Here is a 23,817-nt window from a genome sequence, read left to right on the forward strand (position 1 = left end):
CAAAGCTAACAGAAAATAAGCGACGAAAGGCACCCAGAAAATGCTCTACGAAGTAACCCATCGGATGCCTGAGCGTATTGACCGAGACGAGTTGCAAAGAACGGGTGAGGGACAGAAAATACCTCGTGCACACCCCGAAACACCATCACCGCACTCGGTTGCCGTACCAACCTTTACGAAACTCACTGCGCCTTCACTCCCCTACCAGCGTTGCTCGAAACACTGAAAGCAGTACTCTGGTCATTGTTTGCTTTGCTAATTGAAGCGAAGAACTGCGCCTATGCGAGAACATAGATGCCCGCAACAACTTATAGGGACCTTTCTACCTAGCAGTACCACAACGCTTCTCGAATTAAAGCCGGCGGCGTCGACCAGCGCCAACATTTTTATTGGTTTTCGCGTAAGTTTTCGCCCACAGTTCTCCCGCCCTTTCCGGATTGTTCACAACGGACACCTACGAAACCACTGCCTCTAACCTCGCTCCGGTTGTTCTAAATTCACTGTTGCGCGCAGAGCTGTAAGCGCTTTCCCTGCACGCTTCGAAGGTGCATATAAAGACTGCGCACGTTTAACGCACCCGCGAAGTAGCTCCGAAGAGTACACGCCAAACGGAATCAGATAACGCGTTCATAATGGCGGCGGGGTTCTCGCACAACAAACCAACTAAAGCTCCGCATTAAAAGCTAACTGAGAATTGAACGTTGGCTAGTTTGTTCTGCATGATATGACAAAAAACAGCGCTCAAACGAGGACTCTAACACAGGGGTGGACAAACACGAGGGTTTGGAAGCGCATTAAAGGTGTTTCGAAGCCATTTTAGGTTCCCCAACAATCCGTACTGACATGCTACGGGCAGATCGCATACTGTGCGTTACGCATCAAGCAACCCAACCCCTCCGTTCACATTAAAGAAAAAAAAAAAAGCTATACCCGACGCGTAGTTTCCTCTTACAGGTGGTCGCGCTTGCGGAAACAACGCACACCCGGAAAACAGACAAGCCACAGTGCGCAGTGCCCAATTAAAACACACCATGCGGCCCGGCCACACACGTCCTTTCCCTACGGGGATGCAAAGAAAAGAGGTGGAAAGAGAGAGGGAGAGAGAGATCTAGTGTTGTACTATGCTAAATGAGCCAGCCCGGATGGCACATCTGTTCGGCAAGTGGCGTACAGTTGCCTTCGCCAGCGCGGCTTTCCGGGCGCTGTATATATATCGCCGGCGGACGCGTACGGCAAGCATGCATGCGAATGCTCGTTGTCGCTATATATATATATATATATATATATATATATATATATATATATATATATATATATATATATATATATATATATATATCTGTGCGTGCGTGCGTGCGTGCGTGTGCGTGTGTGTGTGTGTGTGTGTGTGTGTGTGTGTGTGTGTGTGTGTGTGTGTGTGTAGCGAATCAGAATAGGAAATGAGGGGCTCGTTGAAAATAACACAGAAATAAGAGTTGGCAGAATACCTCCAGAATACCGACCTCCACGACCTCCAGAATACCGGTCTGGTGCGATAACCACTACGCTACCGGCGGGGTGATTTTCCCCTCCCCTTTCTGGGGTATTTATGTTTAGGCATTTTTGTTTCCTGTGCTTGGGGGTGGTAGCCAGCGCCACTCGGACTACTAGGGGTGAAGGGGACCTTCTTTTTAACCCCCGGGCCGTGACTCGAGTGTCTACGACATGTCGAGAGTGGTCGACCAGCGTTGAACCCTCTTAAGCTTCCTATGGCACCAAGACTGCCAGAACAGAGGCCCTCGCTATGCATGTAGCGAATCAGAATAGGAAATGAGGGCTCGTTGAAAATAACACAGAAATAAGAGTTGGTAGTCAAGAAACCCTCGGAAAGCAAAGGGGAGGATGTGGTAGGTCATTGAAACAGATAAAGAATTTGGAAAGAAAGAAAGAAAGTGGAGAAAAAATGCCCGCCACGTGGGATCCGAACCCACGACCTCCAGAATACCGGAAGCTTAAGAGGGTTTAACGCTGGTCGACCACTCTCGACATGTCGTAGACACTCGAGTCACGGCCCAGGGGTTAAAGAGAAGGTCCCCTTCACCCCGAGTAGTCCGAGTGGCGCTGGCTACCACCCCCAAGCACAGGAAACAAAAATACCTACACATAAATACCCCAGAAAGTGGAGGGGAAAATCGCCCCGCCGGTAGCGTAGTGGTTATCGCACCAGACCGGTATTCTGGAGGTCGTGGGTTCGGATCCCACCTGGCGGGCATTTTTTCTCCACTTTCTTTCTTTCTTTCCAAATTCTTTATCTGTTTCAATGACCTACCCTATCCTCCCCTTTGCTTTCCGAGGGTTTCTTAACTGCCAACTCTTATTTCTGTGTTATATATGTGATGGAATGCCTTTGGCCAGGCCTCTCAGGTAAAATAAATGAAGTGAAAATCGTTTTCGAAGGAGCCGTTATATTCCTGCCCGTCTTGATCCCTGTCATGTAAACATTCTATGCGTCGTGGACTTATCTTCATGACTTGCCGACAGTTTCGAAAGTAGGAACTTTCTTCGTTAGGGATTCTCTTACAATGAACACAAAGCTCTCACATACGCGTTGCACACGAGAGCACAGAAATATATGGGACGAGTGATTCCGTAAGGACGCACATCAAAGATGCAGTCCTTATTGCCAGTCCTTGCCGAATATCACTGGCAATAAGGACTGCATCTCTGATGTGTGTTCTCACGGAATCCCTCGTCCCATATATTACTGTCCTGCAAATTATTGCGTTACAAGGGCTCCGGCTCCAGCAGTCCGGAAATGCCATTGGCTTACCCCGCCTTCCGACCACGTTCCACGTGGCAGCCGCTACGAAGAACGAAGACGTTCCACGTCTCCCGCGGTGGTCGAGGGGCGGCGCTAGTTGACTGGTCTCTGAACATCCTTAAATATAAACCCCAGCTGAAGTCGAGAGGGAATTTGTCCTCGAAATGGCTCAATTGGAAGAGCCCCGCAGCGAGATGCTGAGGTTGTGGGTTCGATTCCCGCTTCCGATCACGGTGTATTTTTTCTCCAGTTTGATTTCCGTATCTCTGTATCACAAAAATTCCTTCAAGTGACCGGATAGCACTGGCAATAAGTACTGCATCTTTGACATATATATGAAATATTCTCCATGTTTGGCCACGGCGGTTTCAGTGGTTATAACGAGGCCCATTGCCGCCTAAAAAGAACGTAAGACACTTCCCAAAACGATCCACGCGTGCGTCAGGTTATATGTTGCCGCCGCCTCGGCCACGAGCGCAGAACCGTAAAATATTTGCTTTCCATCTCTTAGAGACGTTGCTCATACGCAAACTGAAAAGAGACAGCACCGATACCCACATCACGCGCAGTTTATGAATTGAAAAACGGAGCATATCGAGCACTGATCGAAAGCTGACAGCCAGCTGCGCCCTACAGCCACGGCATGCAGCAGCCGCCAATGGAAAACTTAACGGAACTCGACAAGTGTGTACGGCCCTACCTCGAGGAAATGGCCGTCAATACACGTCATATGCAGCAACCCTCTGAGTTTACCTATACGCTATATCGAACACGTAGCACTGCTGTATTCGCAGGGCCGCTAAGTTAACAGCAAGTGAAGTTCATGACGCATAAAATCTACTGACACAAGCAAGACGGGCACGTATAAAACGGCTCCTTGGAAAAAGATTTTCATTTCATTTATTCCACTCGAGAGGCACCAAGGCATTGCATAAGGGTATAATATACGGCATGATCGAATTCATGCAGAAAGAAACGCAGTGCAAACTGTAACCATTGCGCGAACAATGATCATAACAAGGAAACAACAGTTGCGGAGTTATTCCCAAATGGCCCGTATACATTGTCGTCGCAGAAAGTTTGGCGGCCACTGCACGCGGTTGCGTTGTCGGGCAGGTTATTCTATGCATTGTAGGTTATTCTCCACGCATGTTATGGAATAGGAAAAGAAAGAGTTGTTAAGCGAAGAGGGGCCGCTGATTCGTGCTATAAGGTGGCTGATGTTCGCGAATGAAGGCGACTGAAAGAAGCGTGGATAAGGCAGACCCAGAAACGGTAACACATGAAAAAAAAATAATAATAATAAAGTAGACAAAAGTAAAAAGAAAGAAAAAAAGAGAACGTGAGTAAAGAGCAATGTGAGTAAAGTGACGGCAGGTTCAGTCATTCTTTCAGTGTTTTTACGGTGATATAGTAAGAGCAAACGAAACGGATGGTGCGGCCTTGGACTCTTGCTAACAAATTAGTAGGGTAAGTTTGTGAAGGTCGCCAAATTAAACTCGCATGCCCCGAGTCCGGGCCGCACAAAGGTTAGATAAGCTCATTCTTCTGTGTACCGTGCAGCTAATTTTAAGTTACGTCACACGTAGTCGAGTGGCGTGAAGCTTCAGAACAAACGGCTTGCCCACGACAGCGACGACAACATATGCTCTCTCAGGTATCTATACGATGAAGCCGCCAGGGCTAATCAGCCCTGACTTAATGCGGTAGGTGTGCCATGTGCCATCCTTTTCAGGTCAATGACATCAACGCACATTTAATAAGGATTAATGGCATGAGCGATTTGTAATCGCACGTTGCAATGCAATCTTCTTGCAGAGCAGTGCTGTCGTCCGGATCACAGATGGCAAAAACTTAAAACTCAACCATCGCCAAAAAGTCCTAACTTGATTAAAATATTAGTGGGCAAGTAAGTCATTCGTGCTTACTAGAAACGGGAACTGGGATAGACAGGCACCCTTAGAGACGCCCCACAATAAGTTAAAAAGGGGCAAATGATAGTTGCTAGCGCTTGTGACCTGCTTGCGATTTTCTTTTATTTTTCTAGCGAGAAAATTAACAATTCTGAGATATACGAGTAAATGAGGGACACGGTGAAACATCTACAAAAATCTAATACAAAAATGTAGCGTTAGTTCAAATATTTTCGTCCATAAATTGCAGAATAGTGTGTGAATTCAGCCAATTGTGTTTCACATGACAACAGCCTCCGGAAGCCATGGTGATGACAACAGAAAATAACGCTGGATGCCAGATAGGTCAACGATACGTTCGAACAGTTCGGATGGGATGCTGGTCGCAAATTGGACGACCGTTCGCAAGGGTCGCGCAATTTTCCAGTTTTGGAAATCGGAACAAACTGGGCTTTCTTGCAATCGTCAGGATTGACGTGTACACGAGCGCGAAACCCCAAGTTAGCTACACACGGACATCGTTTTTCCTCAACAAATGACCAAACTGGTCATCTTCCGACACATACCTTATTCCGTTTTATACTGAATTCGCTAACGTTTCGGTTTCCCCATATCGTGTCGGTCAGGAAAATCGGCAGAAAGGAAATTTTCCGTCTCCAGAGCTGGTGTATTGTGTTCCTTTGTTGAAGGGCTCCTAAAGTGACGTTTTGGCCGTGGGCTGGTGTTGCACAAACAGTAAGATGCCCCGACGCGGGACCCGCCACGGTGGCTCAGTGGCTAAGGCGTTGTGCTGCTGAGCACGAGGACGCGGGTTCGATTCCCGGCCGCGGCGGCCGCTTTTCTGACGGAGGCGAAAAGCAAAAAACGTCCGTGTGTACGAGATTTCGGCGCACGTTAAAGATCCCCAGGTGGTCAAAATTAATCCGGAGCCCTCCACTACGGCGCGCCTCATCGCCTGAGTTGCGTCGGCGCGTTAAAGGAGCCATGAAGAGAAAATACAACTTCGTTTAATTTGAAAGAAATAGGATTCAGTATCCAACTCAGCTCCATTACAGCCACAAAAGATGGTTTTTTAAACAAAAAAAGCAAGTATTTAAAAACTTTCAAACTTTGCGCCACAGTGACGTGTTATGAGCAAGAATGACGTCATACGGGCCAACAATAAAACATAATTTTCAGTGCGTCAACTGCACGTTAGCATTCAAGTGATGCGGTCAGATAGAACTAGAGGCCCCATTACAGACGTCTAGTCATGTGTCGTCGCGACAGGTCAGTTAGGCAGCCGCCAATCGCACAAACAAGGTTCCGTGACGTCATAGAAAAGTTGCGGGGAATTGGCTAGGGGGTCGCGACTGCTTCACACGTTTTCTTTAATATATCCGTTATTTGTTCGAAGATTGCGATGATATTGGTATCATTGTTATCGGGACTAAGCAGTCTTTCTAATAAACCCAACTTGTATTTTGTCTTCATGGCTCCTTTAATCCCTACAATCAATCAACCTCCGACGCGGGAGAGAAACGGAACGGGTAGCCCGGTGCTTGTCCGCTAGAATAAACTACTAGTCCTTCCAGGTTTCATTCACATAATTAGCTATGAAGCATGTTCAATCGCTAGCTTAGAACAAACGTGTTTTGTTTCGTCCACTCCTTGGATTCGAACGAGAACCAACGTATTCAAATCCAAGGAGTGGACGAAACAAAACGCGTTTGTTCTTAGTTTGCGGAGTGACGCGTCCTTACTCGGAGCAATAGGCCGATACGCACTAGAGAGCGGTCTCTACAAAGCAGTATAAAGCGGGCCTGACCAAGTGTTTTTTAGGCGGCACATAAGAACGAAGACGCCCACGAAAGGACCTATGATCCCACAATGAACTTTAGTGGTGTCCCCCTTCATCCCCTTCTTACTTCCCTCTTTCCCCCAAAGGGCTCCGTGCCTCCTTTATAATAAAGCGTATTCATTTATTCATTCTCCTTGGATTGCGCCCAGCGTCGCTGGTCAGCCTTCTGCACAGAGTAGGGCCAAGGGCTATAGATGTCTCTACTCTGTGTAGAAGGATGACCAGACAAAGACCGACGTAATAATTACTGATTGTCAAGCAGCCTGCCGAGCTTACGAAGTCGGTAGAATTTCGAAGCAACGCGCTCGGGGTTCTTCTCCAACGACCCGTGCAGAAGCACGTAATAATCATATGGACCCCGGCTTACTCTTCTCTTCGCGGTAACCAGACTGAACACGTCTTGGCTTAAACGGAGTCTTGGACTAAATATCCCGAACATGTACAGTCTTTGTCAAAATTTTGTGGGCCACGGCGACCGTGGCCGGAGCAGGCGCGCTGCCGAGCAGGGGCGCTGCGCTTACCGCTGTCGACTGGTCGCGCGGCTAAAGAGAGCGAGGGGAACTTTTGCTCTTGCTTTTCAAGTAATGTGCCCGGCGTGAAAAGTGCTGCGCAAAGTGCCTGCGCTTAAGAGAAGTGCGCCTGCTCTGAGAAACCGGCCACGCTGCACTTATCGCGCCAGCCATACTACGAAAGGAAGCGCGAAAGTTCTCCTCACTCTCTTTAGCCGCGTAACCAGCCGACGACAGCAAGCGCAGCGCCCCTGCTTGGCCGCGCGCCCCACGGTTGCCGTGGCCCACAAAATTTTGACAAAGACTGTACATACTCTCATCATCTCTTACTAAAGTCTCTCTCTCTCTCTCTCTCTCTCTCTCTCTCTCTCTCTCTCTCTCTCTCTCTCTCTCTCTCTCTCTCTCTCTCTCTCTCTCTCTCTCTCTCTCTCTCTCTCTCTCTCTCTCTCTCTCTCTCAGATTAGAAGGGCGCTGTCTTTTTTTTTTTTGTAGAAATAGCCATTTCTGCACAAGATGCACGTTCACCGACCCGCGCACTAAGGGGGCCATGAAAACGACTCTACTTTGCTTCAGTCGAAAGGTTGTCGATTTCTAGCCCAATACTCCTCCTTCGAGGGAGGGTTTTTATAGCCAAGAACAAGAGAAGAAGGTACCACGGCCGCGCATGCGCGGCGACAACGCGGGTTCGCTGGTTGCACTGGGTCTAATTGCATGTTTCTGTTGGTCCGGGCCTTTCGGCATGAAACCAGGGCTATGACTGCCCTTTTTTTTTCCTATGGCTGCTCTTCAATCACGATGGTGGGGGCGTAACAGGGAAATTTAAAGTGCGCTCACTTAACCAAAGGTTGTAGATTCCTCGATGTAAGAATAATTTCCCGACAAACACGATTGCAGCGATATATAATAAAAAAGGACCCCTTTTTTTTTTACGAATTCCTGCTCGAAAAGTTTGATATAATCAGCGATAGCTCTACGGAGAACAGAAGACAAAAATACAGGCACTCATGATAACACTACCCACACCGACAGACGCGGTCAAACAGAAACCTTCACGGTCTTTCTTCACAGAACCGATTTGTAAGAAGTACGTGGCACCGTTAAGCGACCACGCTCAATTTCTACCTGTCTACTTCTCGGTCTTGGTTCGTGCCAGCAGAATCGAAACGGGAAAAAGTGCGCCCATTTATCCGCACAGACCGAAGAGAAACCCACTCGACCAGCTGGCGGTATCGCGCTCAGCCACCGGTGAGAGCGGTGATAAGAGAGTCGTTTTCGAAAATCCCATGAACAGGACGAAACGTTGGGCCCTGGCCAGACACATCAAGGGAACGACGGCAGCGTGTATCTTTATTTTCTTCATTCTTTTTTTTTCTCCAAGTTTTTGAGCGATTACGTCAAACCGAACAAATGATACGCCCAAAAAATTGCACAAACAAACAAAAAACAAGCAAAGAAAAAACAAAAAGTCGGCCGGCTTTTTTCTTCGGCCTCGCGCGACTACACAAAAGAAACGATTCGGACGGCGTCAAGCGCGTCTTTTCCTTATCTTCCTCTTGCACTGAGCAAGTCACAGTTTAACAGAGAAAGTGGAATTAATGTTCTGGAAAGATGGCAGTGCTTCAAGTCACCGGCCAATCCCATCAAAGCATTGTATGTCGAAAACGCTATCACAGGAAACTAAGGAAAACAAGCAGTTTTCTCGCGGCCCTCGGCAGATCCGAAATTTAAACACGAAAGTTAAATGTGCACCCAAATCTGCAGCTGAGCATGATTTGCGGGTCGGCTGCTGTCTTGTGGGCATGCTTGGCGAGCGACGTCCTGCTGGCCGGTCGCTTCGGCAAAGCTGCACTGGTGTAATTTCCGTGACGGATATGACGTCAGTGAAATCTTGGTGTATCCCGGCGTAGAACAATTTCGTGTTAAGATATAAAACCCGCAAACGAACAACCCTACGTATAACGTACTCTTTGGTTCTAAAGGTTGCTTCCCCGCAAGAAGACCCTGTGTGCAGGGGTGCATCCTTTACAGGCCGTTTGCTTCGTTGTACTGGCGTCACTTCCGTGACGAATATGACGTCACTCATAGATTTGCGTACCCCGGAATAAAACACTTTCGTGTTAAAAAAAAAAAAAAAAAACATTCCACACGTGTGACAGTTCTTTGTATTATCTGAAACAAATGGGAGCCTGCATGACATATCTAGCGCATTTCCCCGCGCTTCGCCATACCTCCGTATCATGCAAGTCCGGTGGGCATCTGTTGCCTAACGCAAAAGGAAGCTATTTCAAACGGCGACTGAAAGCGTCCATAGGTTAGCACGCTCTGTTAAATTCCGCACAGTTACTGACTATATTTACAGCGGTCAAACGTGATGCATTTTGTTTTACCCTACACTAACCGTCAGAGCCCTTTTCCTCCACGGGGCACTCCGGGAGGCGGCGAGCAAAGAGAAACTAACGTCATTTACGAACTTCGATTTAAAAGACGTTCAAACGTTACTAGCCCACAAGAGGCTTAATAAAACTTGACAAGGCTACAGTGATAAACTAGCGTATACTGATAAAACGTGATGTAATTTCCGTGCATTCTTACTGGAGAACAAGATTCAGCCGCTTTTTGAAACCATGCGCTCCCTATTGAAACCCAAGAGCTCAATTCGGCTTTACAACGAGCGACGCTAGAAAAAGCGACAAACAATGCGCAGAATCAATGCAACTTATCGCACTAATTCAGGAAGCGCGACAGCCAATCTCATTGACCTGTTCACTTCATCACATTAAACTTTTGAATTTCCAAATTCACTAGATGAATCACGCAAGCTCACACCCTGAGCCCGTTCTCCAGCCACGTGTGTTGCCGCCCGTCGTCAAAACAAGGGAGCATACGGCTTGAACCATGGCGACAACGCCACTGCCGGAAACCCGTCACGTCATACCCACGTCTCAGCCGACAAGACGCGCGCGCACCGCGAACCAAGATGGGCCCCAACTATCCCCAATCAGACATAGCGGCATTCCCTTAAAGAATTTAAAGCTGTCCACTGTAAACGAAAACGCATGCCGAAGTTGGCATATGATGATATCGGCTATCCCTTGATTTGGCTCCGCTCTGGCTTCTGACGGGTCTAGCCTTTCAGTTTGGTGCGGCCGTTCGCACCACAAAGGCTCTGTCCTGGTCGGCGACGCAGCCAAGGGTATACAGTCCCGTTGTAGCTCGCTCACTGGCACTAGAGCTGAAACCACCAGGGCAGCACCTTCCCGTATACTCACCTAACAACGCTGCGCAGGAGAACGCGATGGTGGTGCTGCTGGCAAGCAGCCGCACCCTCGCCACCAGGGCTCGTAGCCGCGCGCGCCGTCCCCTGAAGGCTGGCAGACGACGACCACGTCCTGGGTCGTCTGCTGCAGGGCGCGTTAGCAGAGCCCTTGGCCAGCCTGGCGGCCGAACCCGGCGACGCCTGCAGGAGGGCCCGGATCGTGCCTTTCCACAGCCTTCGGAACAGCTCGCTTCCATCGGTGGAAGGGACTCCCCGCTTGGCCGGAGGGATGGACGTCGACACGCGGCGGCTGCTCGCCGGCAGCAGACGAGCCGTGCCGCGGAACGAACAGACAATGCCTTCTTCTCCATCCGCGTACATAATTTTCAACGGCTCTGTTCCTGCGCGCGGTCTTGTGCGTGTACACACTCGAACGACTTTCGATGACTGCGACGGTTTGCTCCCGTGGCGGACCTTCGTGAGCGTCTTGTGTACTTGTCCCGTCTCCTCTCCTAGAGTCCTCGCCTTTGGCGTCGGCCTTTTGAGAGTCTTAGGGCGTGGAGAAACGCAAATTCTTCCCTCTCTATGAGTATTATTTCTCGAGGTCAGTTCGAACTGCTGAATATGTCTGGACACCAATACTTGGGCCGGTTTTGAAACTTGTTCTGGTTATCTGAATAAGAGCGACAACGCCTGTGTACATCAAAAGTCATCTGCCACGCCGCACAGAGGCGAAGCCGCTTGCAAGCTGTGTGAATAAACACTGATATTCTACGAAGAACAAAGAAAAAAACTAGAATCTTAAGCGACCGAACCAGGCTCGAAGAACGATGCTGAAAAGTGGAAAAGTATCTTCCAGCGAAGTCGGCCGAAACGTGTGAGCGAAAGAGCCAGGAGTGTATCCGATACAAATTGCGAGGACGACGACAAGACACTTACACAACGGGACTGTGACAACTTTCACATGCACGGTACTTGACGAGAACTGCACAAGAGCGTGAATGGAACTAACGCGGTCACCGACGTTCGCCGAGCACCCTGGAGACCAGGCGACCGACGACAGATGGGATAGTCGACCTGAATTCAAATTTGCAGGCACGACGCCCGGAACAAACACTACACGCCACAAATACAATTCCGCTGGAAGACAGGAGCTATTTAGCGCCTTAGGTCTACAAATCGTGATCGGAAGATCAGGAAAGTAAAACGAAATAGGCCTGCGTCGGCGCTTTCTTCACGAAATCACTAATTACGCCACACGTCTATGAATATAATGAAACGGTGTTTATATTTTCACATTTATACGCAAGAAAGTCAGATATGGTATAGTCTACGTCAAGGTATAACCAGTACAATGACCGTTACAACGGAATACGTTTCTGCTACTCAGTAAGAATAATGTGCAAATACTCTTCACTTCACTAGCTGTAAAGCTATGGAAGACTTGTTACGAGAAAAACAGTACTGACAAAGATTACACTGCCGTAGAAACGGATGCTAACAACTCCGAACACCGGACGACGTCACGACAAAAACAACAATTATTCGCCCTGAAGCACAACGACGACCAAACGCACCGATACAATGATACAGCTACACTGGAAGACTGACAATTGCGATACAGCCGCAGATACGTTTGCGACAGTTAGGCCTTGCTATAAGGTTTTCCTCTTTCAAGAACAGTGTGTATAGATGAGCGTACAATGGAAGACAGTGGATTCTCGGTGACCACCGCGAATTAACGGCAGAGTTACCCGACACGCAAGCTACACAACAACAATTGGACAACAACGCTATCACGAGCAAAAAAGAGAGCGATTCGACACAGAGCACGGCGCACAAGCGAGGCGACAAAAAGCGTTTAATAAGGCGATCCGTATGCGGAAGTTTTGATCGCGAGCTTAGCGAACTTGTGAAGGCTTGAAAAGTGGAAGACTTGGTTGCAAGGGTGCGGGTTTAACGGCCGACTGCTACATGACTCGGCAGCTGACGCCCGCCCCTAATGGAAGACTTAATGATGCGCTTCGGACCACACAAAGGCGTTACGACATTAGGACGTCGCTCCGATGTGGAGACAACGATGAGACGCACCCGACACGTGACAGCAACGCGAGACAGAGTCCCGAAACAATATCAACGAGCATCGTTGCAGCGACCTTCGAGAAGCGAATCTGAAGCATGGAGGATTCGAACGCTGAACAATAAAAATTCTCGCGCCCTACTTGCTCATACAACCACACTCCTTCGCTCATACTCGCAACTCCAACATTCTTCCATATGCAAGCACGAAGGGCTTCCCTCGGCAGAGCAGAGACGGTTCGGAGAGAGATCCATTTCACGAGGGAATCCCAAAATTCGAAAAAATTTACGGCTTCGTACGTCTCCAAACTTCTGGTCTCACAAAAATAATGGTGTGCTTCGCAGAGACAACTGTCGACGAACTCAAAAAACGACGCCGCGAACACATCAATCCAAACGGAAGACGGCAAAACCTCGATATTTCTGTTTAATAGCGGAAGGTTGGCCCGGGGATTGAACACTGCGGATTCGAAACCCTCAAACATTCACAAACTGCCCTCACAAGAAAAAAAACCCTCCACTTATAAAACCACCAATGAACGCTTACGAACTCCCAACAGGCTGACTCAACGGGGGCCGACGACCCATTGTTGCGGACTCCGCACGGTGAAGTGTTGACACACGACAGACCAAGGCCGCGAAAGCATCTGAGGCAAGTGCAAGCGCAAGGCGTCAAAACGACAGGAGAAAACAGCGTCACACTGCCTCCATGAAAACAAAAGGAAAATCAACAATGCGGAATGAAAGGGAGAAAAAGAAAAGCTGGAAATGAAACTCGGCCACTGACGCGATTCGCAATGTATTTTTTTTAAATTTTACCCAGACAAACAGCCCATCAAAGAATCGCGAGCCATTTGTCGTGATTCGAGCAAATGAGGGTCGAAAACCGGCGAATGCGTGAACTATAGGCCGCACGCGCAGGGAGTTCACCTCACAGCACCTCAACGAATGCACTAACCTTAACACGGCGCGTCTTTTGGGGGCTGGGGAAGAAAACTGATTCCCTTCTCAAGACGTGTCCAGAAGGTCGTCAGTGTCCCTTGGTGATGGAGCAGTTTTTTAACGTAAGCGTTGCGTGGTAGCAGTCGCCGAGCTTCTTTCGGGATCGCACCGGTGCTGTGCCGGAGTGACTGTGGTGGTCCACGCGAGGAAACGTCCACCCCAAACCAGCGATAAGCCGCGTGGTGACGCTCTGAGAAGACGTGGCTGTCGATGGAGACGGACGAAGCGTGCCGGTGCAGCCGGCAACATGACGCCAAGCGCGGCCGACACAGCCGCCGCAGGCGCGCTTCGGGGAGAACTTTCACCGGCGACTCCCGGATCGGGAGAGTCGGGAAGCCAATTTCCCTCCTCCCACGCCATCTTGGGGAGAGGGGGAGGCGAGGGGGAGAAGCCGCCAGCGGGAAAGCAACGCCAGCCACTCTGCGCCCACGCAAAACCCCTAACCAGCCAATTCCGGGACACGCGAGAAGCGGCTGCCTCCACAAACGGAGGAGGAGGAGGAGGGGGTGTCCGCGCAGCATCCATCGCGCATGCGCTCTGCGGGTGGGGATGGAGAACGGCGAAGGGGAGTCGCGTGCCGGCTGCCGAGCGCGACACGCGTCGCGAGAAGTCAGCGTGATTGCGCGGAGCAGGCACAAAGGAGAGGGAGGACTTCGAAGTCGGACAAAGGAACCGTACACGCCGCGCCGGAAGCTGAGAGAAAAAAAAAAAAGTGTTTCGGATGGCCCAATTGCCGCGACTGCCGTGCTCGATACAGCACGCCAGGAAGCTTTGGACAACGGCTTCTTTCGAAAACTCTCCCGAAGCTTTGCCCGGGTGCTAAAAAATGCATCAACACTGCCTGTTCACCTATCTGTTCAGATAGTCTCTTCAGCTACCGTTACCCATCGATAACTGAACAGCAGGCCAAAACAATGAAGGCAAGGAACGAAGACACGTCTTAGGCACATTATTTATATGAAAAAAGAAACCACATTTCTTTCCTTTAAAAATCGTCAACTCGAAAAGTTCACTAGCAAGCAAGCCACCCCGACAAACTGGCGAAATACGAATAACGGATATACTACATCAGCCGATCGTGTCGTCTTTGTGAGTGCGTGTGCGTGCATGCGCGTGTGCGTGTGCGCGCTGTGCGCGTGCGCGCGTCTGTGTTTTCTTCTAAACCTTGTATATTACAAGAGTTTCGAGCACTAAGCAAGCACATTTCCCCGCTCATGCTTACCATGCCCAGTACAAAAAAAAAAAAAAGCGCGAAGCACACGCACAAGACAACCAAGTCAGGGGCCACGCAATGTAAACAAGATCGAGAAGGGGCCACCAACTGTCGGAGGCGGCGGCGTGATGGCCACTCCCGGCCCCCTCGTCACAGCTGGGTACGGACCAAGGAGCTCCAAGTCACGCGACGACGGCGGCGCATCGGTCTTCGTCCGGCCCATGACATTCGCGCGCGCGCGACAAGGCACTCACGCCGCGGTCATCAATTACCACAGGCGGCAGTGGACGTCGCAAGAGGAAGCGGAAGCGCAGCACACAGGCTACTTCCGCCAGCGGGTCTGCGTGACCCGAGAACGACCGCCGATCACACTTCTCCAACGCGCGCGTGTATACATCGCGGCCACACCGACTCAGAAGTTCATCAAAGGACGGTCACCGTAACGACGATACTGACCAAAAAAGGAAAAGAATGCGACAGCACGCAGGTTGCAATCAGATAGCGTGTCTCTCGCCGATAGCTTGGCGAGGTCAGCCGGCGGGTGCCTTGTTTCGACTCGGTGTTGATCACAGCAACACGTCTTGGCACTCGACTCCGATTAGTGCAGCGGAACTGAATCCAATGAAACACTGCGCAGTGTACGCTCCTTGTTGTTTAGAGCAGCAGCTTTGCCTTGTTATTCACAATTATTTAAATGTTTGCTTAGGCTATAGTTTGGTAACGACCAATGATGGCGTCGGGCGATTCCATGATGATCCAAAATAAACGCGCACACGTGCGTACACAAAAATCGTCACGGGTAGTGTCTAACCTTTACCCCGTCCCCCTACCCCCAAATTGACCCGTTACAGTTGCATGCGTGAATTGCAATGAGCTTCTTTCAAGCACTGCAGATGTACATAAAGCGGGTGCTATTCTTAACAAACGCTTCGACACTTTCCCTGCGATTTTTTACTGGAGGATGTCCAGCTAGGCCCCACGTGGACTCGCAACTACTGCAACAAGGTACTCTTTCCGGTCAAGCGAGCACTACACGTAGAAAATTTTAAAAATAGAGGGGTGTCCGAAGAGTTTCCTATAGTAAGGAGGAAGAACTACCCAACTGCGTTACGCCAGTGACAGCAATAAAAAAAAAAAAACCGCCAACGCGAAAAACAAGTTGGAAATGCCACGCCTTGAAAAGAATGCGAGTCGGGCGCCCAACGCGCCGTAGCACACTCTCCCCAGCGTGAAACGTTCGTTCTCCTAGACAGCTTGGAAACGCGACGCAAGGGAAAACTGTCGAGCGCCACAGAAGGACAATAGCCGCGATGGATTCGCGGGGCGTGTTTGCACAATAACTATACGGGGCCCGAATTAAGAGCTCGGATTGATGGTTCGTCCCACTGAAGAGGCTGTTTCATTCCACTTTATACTTCACTGCCATTCCACACTTCGCCATATTGAAGTGCGTGACGAAGATTTAAACCAAACATGTAAAACAAAAAAAAATAATAACTCGTGTCTTGGCCGCACACACGCACTGCCTTGCACGAAGCACGCTTTACAGAACGCAAACTTGCGGCTTGCAATGTTGGTTTTTTTTTTTACTTCCACGCACGCCGAGTTTAGCTCGATAAAGCACGGCGTAGGTTCAGCAGTCCGTGCCACATCCTACTACTGACCCATGCCACGAGGCGCAATCTTTGAAATTCACGTTAACGCTCCGCGTCGCGTCCAGTGAAAAGGGAAGTAAATGCTTCTTTGCCCATCCCAGCCTTCATTTACAAATGCTCCTTCATATCCGTTCATCGCGACCGCGCCGCAATCATCGTCATCGTCATCAGAGGCACTACCATCATCATCAGCCCCATTAAAGGGTGCTCCCCAGCAAGAGCAGCCATGCTGCGGAGAAGGTTGCGAAATAATTGCCAGCGAGGGTAACTAGTACAGCTGAGCAGTTATATGATCACATAATTGTACCGTTGATGTACGATTTACAACGGCGCAGGCAGAAACTGCAAAGCAAGCCCACGCTTAATAATCGCATTAGGTTGGTGCAATTCTTCTGCCACAGAGCGACAAACTTTTAAGGGTGAGATAGAATAGGTTCATTCTTATCGTAAAATACGCTTTCGAGGAATTCTACCTATATAGGGCTTGTAAAAAAAGCAGAGCAAGGTTCGAAACCTGGTATCTTCAGGCGACGTTACCATCCACTGTAATCGAAAGCACGCGGCAGGTCAAGCAAAAGAACGACGCAAGTAAGGTAGCACAAGCCAAAGTTTTCGCCAAGACGGGAAAGTGGCGATTCAGCGTCTAGCGATAGCCAGGTTATCCCTCCAGGCGACAAAGGTGCCCCCCCATCCATACAAAAAAAGGGACTACAATAAGCTCCCTCACTTTCAGGCGATTACGCGTCGAGTTCTAGCAGCAGCCCACGAAATCGGCCCTAGTTGGGCTCCACGCCCAAACAATGAGATGCGGCGCGGATATTACGCAGGCACGGCTAATTTGCAACCCGATGCGGGCAAGACGTTAATCCGGCACAACCAAATTGCAAACAGTAAATATGGCGCACCGTTAAGGAGGAGAAACACGCTGACAGAACAAGTCACAAAGTCGTGAAAGTGCAACAGGCCCAAAGACAGCTTAATGTACACCACAAAACAGTGCTGGACAAAAAAGGCACGTCAGAGCGATTCCTCCCCGCCGTTCTCTTCTCCCCTTTTCGGGACAGAAGCACTTGTCTCCCTGCACATTATTCGGCTCTCCGTTCTTCCGTTTTTTTTTTCTTTTTTCTTCGGACAGGGACAGAAAGGAGACCACCGGCACGTCGGCAAATGAATGGCTCGCGATCACAATCAAGCGAAGTTTTCGCGCAAAGAACAGAAAGTGGGTACTGTGTGAAAGGACACTGTGGTCGACTTGTGCCCTCACTTGAGCTTCTTCCAATCTCTTTGCGCAGCATTGCCTCCCCTCCCCAATTCCATTCATTACACGTATGTGGCTGGTTGCCTGCCGAGCTCTCCGAGTAAAAACAAAAAACAAAAGAACAACAAAATACACGAAGAGCGGGTGCGCTGTGAAGCAGACTAGATTGCCGCTGTAATGGCCCCCCAACAGCGGAAAAGTTTCGCACAAAGGGCAGTCGAGATGTGCGACTTTTCGTGAAACCGGGGCGTAAGCGAGCGGCCCTTGTAGAGCGAAGCGAACAAGCAAGGTGACGAAGTGATAAATAGCTTCTACAATCTCTTTTCCCCGTCTCGTGTCAAACACAACGCTTTCCCAAGCCACCTGCGCAAACAAGTGATCATGAACAAGCACTGCTAGCTCGACGCGTGGTTCGCTCACAGCGTTCTGCATCGCAAAAAAAGAAAAAAGAAAAGCTCGGTTTTTGAGAATTAACTCTTACTGGGCAGCGGCATTTCTACAGCCGTGTCCAGGCTTAAAGTTCAAGTGCACTCTAAAAGTCTAATGCCCTCCAACTTGCCTCGAGACGCTTTTGCGAGTGCGCGGCAGTAAATGCCCATTCGCTATTAAACCGGCATGGATATCGATATCGTCGCAAGCACGAGAAAAGTGAGGCCCCGCGAGCGAGTAGACTGGAAGGTTACCGTTACTGACCCATAATGTGCAGTCCCGACGACGGCGGTCCGAAAAACAATTTAGGAAAGAGGGAGGCTCGACCGGCGGGCAAGTACGCGCAACAATAGAGTAATAACGACGCCAAGACGACATAATGAGCGGGATGAAGCCCCCTATATTCTTCCCCTCTATAGACTGTATATAGCGTATCGTAAGCGGGAAAGACACAAGTGGTACGCGAAAGTTGTAAGAGACGCCAACTGGCGCTCTCTAATTGGCCCCTACATACGTCGACGTCACACATTGTTCAGAAGTCACGATCGCCCCACGACCGCATTCAGTACAGAGTTCTAAAAAGCTGCACGTTGTGCGCGTACGGGAAGGCGGAACGCCCGCCATGGCTGCGAGAAAACCAGATGTCTGGCTTTTTTTATTATTATCCTTTATAATACGCGGATATCCACTAGAAGAAGACAAAAAAGAAATTTAGCTGCCCCAGGCGAACGAACCCCTGTCCGGGCGTCACCAACCCCTCCCTGGAACCTTCCCGAATCTCTTAGGTCAATGGTTCTCGACCATAAGTGTGCCTTGGACCAATTTCTATCTTGCAAAATTGACGAGGTCCCCACGATGATTTATCTTGATCAGAACACTTACCACCCTAACACCAATATGCTGCCTTTTTGTGTCTGGCTTTTCCGCATCGCTGGCATGCTATGCAAGAAGCCAACGTTATAGGAACAGACAACCGATTTTTGCGGAGTGCATGTCCTCTAGCTCATATGAAAGTCAGCGTTTTATGAGCTGAGGTAACCGCAGGGAATTTATAAATAAACAGGAGGAAATAGTTTTAATCTTGCACTAAAATTTCTGAAGTCTGAAAGGTGGCGCCATGTAGCGTCTAAACGCGACACTGCCTTACGTGCCCAAACTAGACTCCGTCGATCTCAGCGTGTGGTTCAAAAACCGCATGAAGGAATAGGAAAGTTTGCACATTATTGGTGTTTTAACCGGAAGTGAGTTTTAAACAACTCTTTTAATCTCACGTGCAGTTAAACGTAGGTTCCCGCACAGCTCACTGGCATGGTTGCCAGCACTCCGTTTGGCGGAACACGTATGGCTGGTAGATCTAAAAATTCCCACTTAAAATGTTCTAAGGCACTGTCAGCATAATCGTTTCGGGTTACGGTGTTTTAAGTGATGCCCTATAATTTTGGATAAAGAAAATATGCTCGACAAAAATCGGTTGTCTGTCCCTTTAAAGGATGTGCTACGCGGAGAGACATGCAAGTCATGCAGCAAAGCCATCTTTTTGCATTGCCAGCAAAGTTTGGCAAAGAGGAGAAAATAATGAAAAAAGGGGGGGGGGGGGGGTGATTTCGGGGAGGGCTGCACGGACCGCCGAAAGGCACCCGCTGGCCCCCTGGAGCCCAGAAACCCCATTTCAGAAACACTGCCTCATGTGATTTGCCTACCCCCTACCTCCCCCAGCGCACGCGATTCCGGGACGTTTAAATTGCTGCCGATAGCCGCTGAATGCAGTGTTCACTTGTTCGACCATCCAACGCACAACGAATCAATCGAGGCGTCACTCAACACCTAACCGACCCCGTCAAGCGTGGCACACCGGTCCTGCACACGAGAACGATCACTCGGTGTGTACCGACCGTACCGACCTCCAAACATGACGCAGCTGCGCATGCGCAAGGGGGCGCGTAAACGAGCGCTAAATTGCGCTCGCCTGCGAAGGCGACCCGGCACTCTCAAACTTTCAAACTCGGCGCTCATATAAAAGTTTCCGTTTCCGTGCGTGAGACCTTGGCAAAGCGGGGTCTGCGGGGCAGGAGACCTCCCTCACACTAGTCGCTTCCTGCGCGAGTGGCGGACGTTCGATTAAACTAGGTCGCGCGGCTACCGCATTCGAAACACCACCACCAATGCCGGAACTATCAATACGGCGGCAGTAGAGGTACGCGACTCCTACACACTGAATTTGGAACAGTGAACGCGTGGCGCGGGGTCGATAAAAGCCACCGAGGTCGAGTAGAATGCGCGAAAAAATAAGCGCTTGAATTGGGCACGCGAGCGGACGCTATACTGGTAAATTTTCGCGAGCGTTTGCGTGCATCACGGTAAACGGCGGGTGAGTGAGTGAACGACTCGGCTGCAACGCGAAGTTGGCCGATCGAACGCAGACTTGCCTTGTAAAGCGTTTGCGAGAACGCGCTCAGCGGGCATTTGTACGCAGACTGACTTCCACCCGTGTCGTGTTTCCTCCTTTCTGCACACGTCACAAAACGATAGCCCCACTGTGTGGATGCACGCCTTATGTTCTTACTGGCTGCCGTCAATACGCGCCGTTCTACGCCGGGGATACGGTCATATGGTCACACAAGACGACTTGTTTTTCTTTTCCTTTGCTTTTTATCGAGACTGTCCCGAACCGTAAAACGGCTAAATTTGTTTTTCCAATCATCTGTCACCATTGCGCCAGTGTTTCCAAGTGCAGGGTTTTCGCCCAACCGGAAGGGCGTTTTTAGAATTTTTCTTTCGTCGTCGGGACGTATGTCGTTCAGCCATTTTACCGCCAGGCGTGGGCGATTTTGAGTGTTTTCATTGTGTGATGAAGGATGATTTTCTTAGCTGTACCGGCCATTTCTAGCAGTCAGAACTCAGAAGTTTGCTACTCAGCTGCGGACAGTGAACATTCCGTCTTCCCTCTCTGCGCGCATGCCGCTGTGTCGTTCTCTGTCGTTCTCCGATGAGTCCTTTTTGTCGCTCTCTGCCTGCAGATCGATCTGAAGAAACGCGATCCAGTAGCCAAAGTTAGCATTACAATCCGTTAGATGAAGAAATAATTTCGTACTTTCGCGGCTTCATTTGGATTTGAATTGCACGTCCAACAAAAACTCAAAATAGCCCACGCCTGGCGGAGAAATGGCTGAACGACACTACGGCCCAACGACGAGAGAAAAATTCTAAAAACGCCCTTCCGATTGGGCGAAAACCCTGCACTTGGCAACACTAGCGCAATGGCGACAGATGATTGAAAAAAAATTGTTAGCCGTTTTACTACAGTGAAAGTGGAAGACCTCCGCAGCTCTACTGGTGAATCAATATTGTCACGTAGCCAAAGACGACGCAGTTGACTTCAAAGAAAATAAGTTTATTGGAGCGAACTTGTGCTCCCCTAACAACTCAAAGAATACACAGGCGGCGAAACAGCAGTCAAGAAAGTGACGTGCGTAGTCGAGCGTCGAGAGTGGAATGCCGCGGCATCTGCTCTGCGGGATTTACCACTCGGCGCGAGGGTATCAGAACACTGTGGATCAACGAAGATTATTCTAGGCTGGTCACGTTAGTTCGGAATGCTCTCCCTATCAGAAGAGATAACACAGAAAGAAAGAACGGAACACGCGCCTCCCTTGGTCCACAGACAACACCGATAACACAGACCGGCAAAAGCAAAACACAAATAAACAAACCCAATACATGGTTCGCGGCAATATTAGTCGAATAAGGACACATGCACATAACTTCCATAGAATTAATTCGCAATTATTTTCTTATAATTTGGTTCGGGACGGTCTCGATAACAAAAACAAAAAACAAGGCCCCGAAAGACTGCTACAAGGTCATATTTAGTGCTCTATAGCTACAAACACACAAAAATGGTACTTGTTTTTCAAACCTGTGATAGAGAACTTTGGCTTCAATTTGTGAAAGTTTGGAAAAAATCGAAGATGGCCTTTTTATATCGGTTTTCAAAATAGACCAAGATGCGCAACTAACCTGCAATGCAGAGCATTTTTCATAATGAACCACTTTTTTTACACAAACTAAAATTGGCACGAAGAATGGAAAAGGACAGAGGAACAATACTTGAAAAAATGAACTTCCTAGCTTGTTCAGATACACAAAAACAAGGCCAGACATTTTTGCAATTTTTGAAAAAGTCTCGCGTTGGTAATTTTCTATTAAAAAGCATTGTACTTTAAAATTAAAAATAAGTATATGCGAACTCGTTTGAAAGTATGCAAAGTCTCCACAGAAAAATAAAACCCGCGGAAATAGCTGCAATAGTATGTGTTTTTACAGCCGCAAAAGTTTCGAATTTCACACGACTTTGCTCAACGCACCTGCCACCCGAGCCAGCTTGGGATATAAAACAGCGCGGGAAACGAGACTACAAAGGGCACACAGACTGGCCCGCCTTCAATCCGTGTTGCAGTTGGCTTTTTTTTTTTTTTTTAGGTACGCAACATTTTTTTCGGAAAACTAACTTTAGCTATGTTTTCCCTGTGCGCAACGGGCTATAAAAATTTCCGTCAATAGAGAGTTTTAGCAAAGCGGCTAGCGGAGGCTCACGCTACGGTAGCGGGTTACCGGGACCCGACCACGCATGCGCGCGCGGGGAGGGCGAGGAGGTTGCCCCTCAGTGGAGAGAAGGCGTGGGCATGGCGAAGGCCGTCCGGCGGAACTAATCCCCCCACCGTAACAAATTTTCACCTTGTTGGCAAATTTGTTGGTAAGGAGTCGGGCTGACCCAAGGAGGATGACCACGCGCGGAGGCACAAAGAGGACGGCAAAAGAAACATGGCGAGAGCAAGGGAGTTGACGCAGCTACGGTGCAGACAATCTGTGCGCTGCGTAGGCCGTAATAAAGCGAGCAGCACAATGACTGCCGCCTTGAACCCTCGCAGTTGGCCGCGCTCACGGACCCGGTGCCGGCCGGCGCCTTTTGCAGCCGACTCAGTAGCTTGTTCTGACTCTCCGGGGGCACGGTGTAAAGTTAAACGGATCCGGAGCCGAAGCGAACACATTGCGGCAGTCTTCTCTGTTGACCAGAAGCTCCAAAAGCGCCTATCTTTACCCAAGCTACCACGGACATCCGAGATACAGCCGAACATCCAATGCCCACTTTGGACGGCTACTGTACGTCCATGTATGAATGCACATTTTCGGACGTACGCTGGACATCTAGAAGCGGATGTAGTACACGTCCGAATTACATCCGCAGTGGGCGTACAAAGTTACTACGAAGCATCAAATATGCTCTTAAACTGAACCTAAAAGAAAAAAACGAAAGTGCTACTTTGCTTTTCAATTGAAAAGATTTTGTACATCAACACCCTGACATGTATACTGTAACTTTCATCTGCATATTTCTAAAATTACACCTATTTTTTTTACTTTTCTGAAGCACCTCACCGACTCCAACGATGATCTCTTTGTAGAAGGATATATAACAATTGAGAACCGTTAGCGAGACATGTGAAGCAAGTTCACTGTGTTCATGTACGCTTGTCTGCCCAGTAGTGTTCGTCTTGTCTGGTGAGTATTCGTTGTAGGAGCATAAGCATAAGCTTCTTGTTAAGTGTTTCTAAAAATTTTTACTGAACATCCAGAATGTATCCAATTTTGGACGTCCGACTAGACGTACGAAAGTGTTATATCCGGACGTCCCACGGATGTACACGGTACGTCCATCGGCCCTCCACAATGGATGGCCAACAGACATCCGGTGGTTGCTTGTGTAATTGCGATAGATTAAAAATTTGCCGATGGACTAGCCCCCACAGCAGCCACCATGGGTTGCAGGCAGAAGGAAGACCCGATCTGTGCTCTGCCTGTGCGT

At 49.2% G+C, this 23,817-nt stretch overlaps 1 protein-coding gene across 9 annotated transcripts in view; it reads right to left on the reverse strand.

Annotated features, from left to right (window-relative positions):
* LOC144144445 (uncharacterized) overlaps positions 1–23,817 on the reverse strand; it is a 92,303-nt gene that overhangs the window by 43,874 nt on the left and 24,612 nt on the right. For 7 of the 9 annotated variants that reach the window (XM_077675885.1, XM_077675888.1, XM_077675886.1 and 4 more), the window contains exon 1: positions 10,332–10,714. The exons of the other annotated variants lie outside the window; for them this stretch is intronic. In XM_077675885.1, the coding sequence (XP_077532011.1) occupies positions 10,332–10,699 (368 nt within the window). In that variant the 5' untranslated portion in view covers positions 10,700–10,714. Of the gene's footprint in view, positions 1–10,331; positions 10,715–23,817 lie in introns of those variants that run through there. 9 annotated transcript variants of the gene reach the window in all.

The sequence above is a fragment of the Haemaphysalis longicornis genome, unplaced genomic scaffold (assembly GCF_048455015.1).
Source record: "Haemaphysalis longicornis isolate Haplotype H1 unplaced genomic scaffold, Haemaphysalis longicornis Haplotype H1 scaffold_7, whole genome shotgun sequence".
NCBI lineage: Eukaryota > Metazoa > Arthropoda > Arachnida > Ixodida > Ixodidae > Haemaphysalis > Haemaphysalis longicornis.